Source organism: Sinocyclocheilus rhinocerous, unplaced genomic scaffold (assembly GCF_001515625.1).
Source record: "Sinocyclocheilus rhinocerous isolate Xijiao unplaced genomic scaffold, SAMN03320098_v1.1 scaffold392, whole genome shotgun sequence".
In the NCBI taxonomy this organism is placed as follows: domain Eukaryota; kingdom Metazoa; phylum Chordata; class Actinopteri; order Cypriniformes; family Cyprinidae; genus Sinocyclocheilus; species Sinocyclocheilus rhinocerous.
The window spans coordinates 910,392-914,985 of record NW_015638990.1 but is presented as its reverse complement, the minus strand read 5'-3'; the positions used below and the strand labels follow the sequence as shown (position 1 = coordinate 914,985).

Genomic DNA, 4,594 nt, shown 5'->3' with positions numbered 1-4,594 from the left:
TGCGCAGTTCTAAATTCCACCTGGTTCCATGAGTTTGGGAGAGTGTGTGACACTCTGCACGTAGCGCAGCGGAGCCCCCCGCCGCCAGATTGCGAGGAGAAGAACGGTGCAACCTCTCGGATAAAACCCAGCTTCACACCAGAAGCATCGTAAACACAGAAGAGTTCTCCATCCATGCTGAGCTCCTCATTAGCGTCACTAGAGCGACATCTGGATCGATTCACTGATTCTCTGCGCGGTGACGGCCTGAAAGGTACGAGGATATTTACTTTATACAACCTCTATGAACCAATTTTGGTTCATTGTTAAAATATTTATTATTGCAATGACCTTTTTTATCGGTAGAGCAAATGTAATGTGATACATCATACCAACAATACAAAAATAATTCCTTCCTTTGATATTAAAAACTCTGAAACCCGAAAGAGTTGAGAAACCCTTTTGGTTGAGAAAATGTGGTGCACGTGCACGAGTTTATCTTGCACTCATTCTTTACTGTACACAATAATATAGTCACAATGATAAATCAAGTGTGTTCAATGAGTCAATCTTTAGGAAAAAAGAAGTTTCAAGCTCATTAAGCGAGATGTCAGACTTAGGATCTAATTTTTCATATAGCCTATGATAAACTTTTCAAGTTTTTATTTTTGTTGTTATGAAGAATACGTGGTCTAAAGCGAATTTGGATAAGGCAAACGAACTTTACATTATTTGCAGCATTATATTTTGAGAAATAGCCTAATGTTGCAAAAATGTTGTTACACTGTTTCTCTGCGCGTGTTTCATTGATTGACTGATGCAGTGAGTAGAGTATTCCGTGTTTAGTAAAAACGATGGAGTCTCATTTGTCCTGCTACAAAGATTGTCATATCTTTTCCTTTGGCATCTGTTATCTGTGAACTTATAGAAGAGTTTGCAGTCCGGTTATAAGTCATCTCGAATTTTGGAGGGGGCGGGGCGAAGACGTGGCAGTTCCGTGGCTCTGCACCCAATGAACTGCGGGCGGCATCCATGCTGGACCCTCACGAGCTCACGCACTCCACTAGGGTCTTTTCCTGTAATTATACAGGACCTTTTCAACTGCTGTATGTAATTTGTAAGAAATTAATATACCACTGTTGTAACCCAAGTAAATATTTCTATAAGTGGATGCTAGACAAATATGGGCAAAACTGTAACAGGGTGTCTAAAAAGATGGTAATGAAAAACTAAAGTTAGCCATTGCTTGAGGACTGACAGTGTCAACTCATTTTGATATTGTTTTGATATCATGACAGTTTATTAAATGCACTGATGACATTTGTGATGTCATTTCAACCTGGCTTTTCGTTAAAAGAACATTACAAAAGATTAACAGGATAGTGATATTAAGGGACACAGAAACAAATAAAGAATTTATTATCAACAATATCCTTAAGAAATTAATAGAATTTTGAAATCAGAAAAGTGGCTAGCTAACGGCAATACAGAATTTAAAATCAAGATTTTTCTTTAGATTAGGTTTAAGATATATATATATATATATATATATATATTACATTTAGGTTTATGCAGGTTTAGAGGAGATTTTTCTTGGAAGTAATTCTGACTTGATTTCCCTTGATGTCTTTGAAGGATAAAAAGTTGACGATTTTCTAATGCTAGTTGTTAACTTTGAAAGTCAGTTATTTTATTTAAGATTTTAATGTCGATCTTTATGATAAAGCCAGTTCTCTATGTTGAGGCTTGCATGTTCACGTGTTACATTGTATCCTTCATGATGACCTTATACCATTCATCTTATTCTGACATGTGGCATTAAGAGTAGTTCATACAAGATGCCTGCTCGTTCAGAAGGGTTCCTCCTGCGGAGCACATGAGCAAGCACAGCAGAGCAGGTCCTGTGAGTTTTTGATTTTTGGCCCTTAAGGGCATTACTTTTGCATATCTCATGTCATGTGTCAGATGCTTTTCGCATACCATGTCACATCTGCAAAATATTAAACTCAGATATGCATTTAAGATGCAACTGTTGTAACTAATAATACAAGGGATGCTTATGATTGTGTGTGTGTGTAACAGCTTTGTGTGGATCTCTCAGTGTGTGTCAGTAAATTTGTCAGGATGTTTGCCCTCTTTGTTTGCCCTCTGGATTCCACCTTTGTGCCAAAATTCTGATCCAGCAGTGACCACTCTGTGGCCATGTGTATCCAAATGGGTGTGCACTGGGGGTTGTTGCAACCAAAACCACATTTTCAGTGTGTTAGTTGGTTTAGTAATGCATTTGCCTTGCTCTGAGAGTTGGCTGTAGTACCTGATTGTGTTAACGCCTCAAAAGGCAGAAAAAATTAATTCTTACGACATCATCAGGAAGATCTTGTGCATTGCATTGTGTTAGATGTATGACCGTCTCTGTTTCTTTCAGGATGGGTTTGTGTTGGTTCCTGTTGAGTTTCCTCTTCCATTCTCTGTACGCCCACAATGACTTCTTCACTTCTATAGGTGAGTTGATCTTCCATAGTTTTTTTCTGTATCCATTCCTTAGGCTATACATCCTGCCAAACATATGAAACTTGCAGGAAGTGCTTGTGACTCAAGGGTCATTCAAAAGTAGCAGCTATTGTTTTTGTTTTTTTTGCAAGATATATATCCAGCAAATTTCAGAACATCTGACAGGGTTAAATTTGTCATTGCAGCTTTGTACAGTACAGTATTTAGTCTTCTGACAACCTTTGTTTAGTAGATTAGAGGAAGTCTGAGGTGTTTCAGATTTGTGAAGTTTCACTTTTTGATTTGTAGGTCAGATGACAGACCTACTGTACACAGAGAAGGACCTGGTGACATCACTGAAAGAATACATCAGACAGGAGGAGAACAGACTAGAGCAGGTCAAAGAGTGAGTAAATGTTCACATGTTCAACATGTCTGCCTGCTTGGGGAGTTGAGATTGACAAATAACTAAACAGCTGGTGAATATTGTGCTTCGTTTCCTGCATCAGATGGGCAGACAAACTGGACTCACTGACAAACACAGCCACGCAGGACCCTGAGGGATTCCTGGGGCACCCGGTCAATGCCTTCAAGCTGGTGAAAAGACTCAACAGTGAGTGGGGTGATCTGGAGAGCCTGGTGCTGAAAGACACCACCAACGGTTAGTGACATTCAAAGTCTGACATAGTAATTAGTGATGGGCAGAATTACTTTATACATCTCTTTTAAAATATATTTATTTATATATAACATTATATATAGCTACGGATTTTTTACTGTCACAAGTGTTACATAATGTGAAGCTATTCATGTATTGGTGTTTTACTTATTGTTCATTTGCTAAAGAATGACTGTTTCATTTGTTTTGTATCCGTCAGTTGTCCCTTTCCACATGACTAGGAAATTTCTGTTACATATAAAATTCCTATAATAATTCGGGTTGAATTTTTAGCAGAAATAACAATGTTTTATGATATTCACTACCCTTTAAATGTTTGTGGTTGGTATGATTTTTGTTTAATGTTTTGCAAGAAGTACAAGGAAAAGGGTTAGTATTATTGCAAATTAAAATAGTGATGGAAAAGTTGAATTTTCAGCAGCCATTACTCCAGTCTTGATCGACATTTTCCAGATTTTTAATAAGTGATGTAATTGATAATACAATGATAATTGATAATGATTGATATTTCATTTTAATATACTGATTCAGAGCTTTAGAAAAAATTCTTATTGTTGAAAACAATCGTGCTGCTTAATATTTTCGTGGAAACTATTATTAGTTTTTAATTAAGATTTAATTAAGATTCATTTATTTGAAATTTAAATGTTTTAAAACATTATAAATGTCTTTAATGCCACTTTTGATCAATTTAATGTCCTTGCTTAATAAAAATGTGAATTTCTGCCAAAAAAATCTTATTGACCCCAAACCTTTAAATGGTACTGTACGATATTCATACAGGCCACTGCTAATAGTAATTGCATTATTTGCTTAAATGTGTCTGTATGTGTTATAAACCTCTTAATCTTCTGTAATCTTGTAATCCTCAATGTCAAGCCTCTCTTCTCTGTTTGTTCTCTTTTGTAGGGTTTATCTCTAATCTAACCATGCAGAGACAGTTTTTCCCAACAGAAGAGGACCAGACAGGAGCAGCCAAAGCTTTGCTTAGATTACAGGACACATACCAGCTGTCTGCCAACACCATCTCTAATGGAGACTTGCCTGGTGAGCAATTGTACATGTCTGTGTGTTTATGCATTCCAGACTGTGCATATCTTCATCAAGTACATTGCGTTACCACGGTCTGCGTGAACCCTATGAGAAGCATCATGCTGTGTCTGTGATATGTTGCATATATATTTCTTTGAAGATTCTTTGTCATTTCCATAAGATGGTGATAAAACTAGTGCCATTTCAAAAAAGAACAAATGAAAGCACCAGTTATGATCTGGAAGTAATGTGTCTTTCAAATATGTCTGCATAGTTGGTTATTTAGGAAACTAACCCTTGTTGTAGTATAATGGTTGTCCTATGGGACAGCAGAAAAATAGATATCTTAAAGGGGTCATATGATGTTGCTAAAAAGAACATTATTTTGTGTATTTGGTGTAATGAAATGTTTAT

The 4,594-nt window shown here is 36.7% G+C and overlaps 1 protein-coding gene across 1 annotated transcript in view; it reads left to right on the top strand.

Annotated features, from left to right (window-relative positions):
• LOC107750858 (prolyl 4-hydroxylase subunit alpha-1-like) overlaps positions 1–4,594 on the top strand; it is a 14,307-nt gene continuing 9,713 nt past the window's right edge. The window contains exons 1-5 of the mRNA XM_016566407.1: positions 1–253; positions 2,405–2,481; positions 2,779–2,875; positions 2,979–3,130; positions 4,058–4,195. Of these exons, the coding sequence (XP_016421893.1) occupies positions 2,406–2,481; positions 2,779–2,875; positions 2,979–3,130; positions 4,058–4,195 (463 nt within the window). The 5' untranslated portion in view covers positions 1–253; position 2,405. The remainder of the gene's footprint in view (positions 254–2,404; positions 2,482–2,778; positions 2,876–2,978; positions 3,131–4,057; positions 4,196–4,594) is intronic.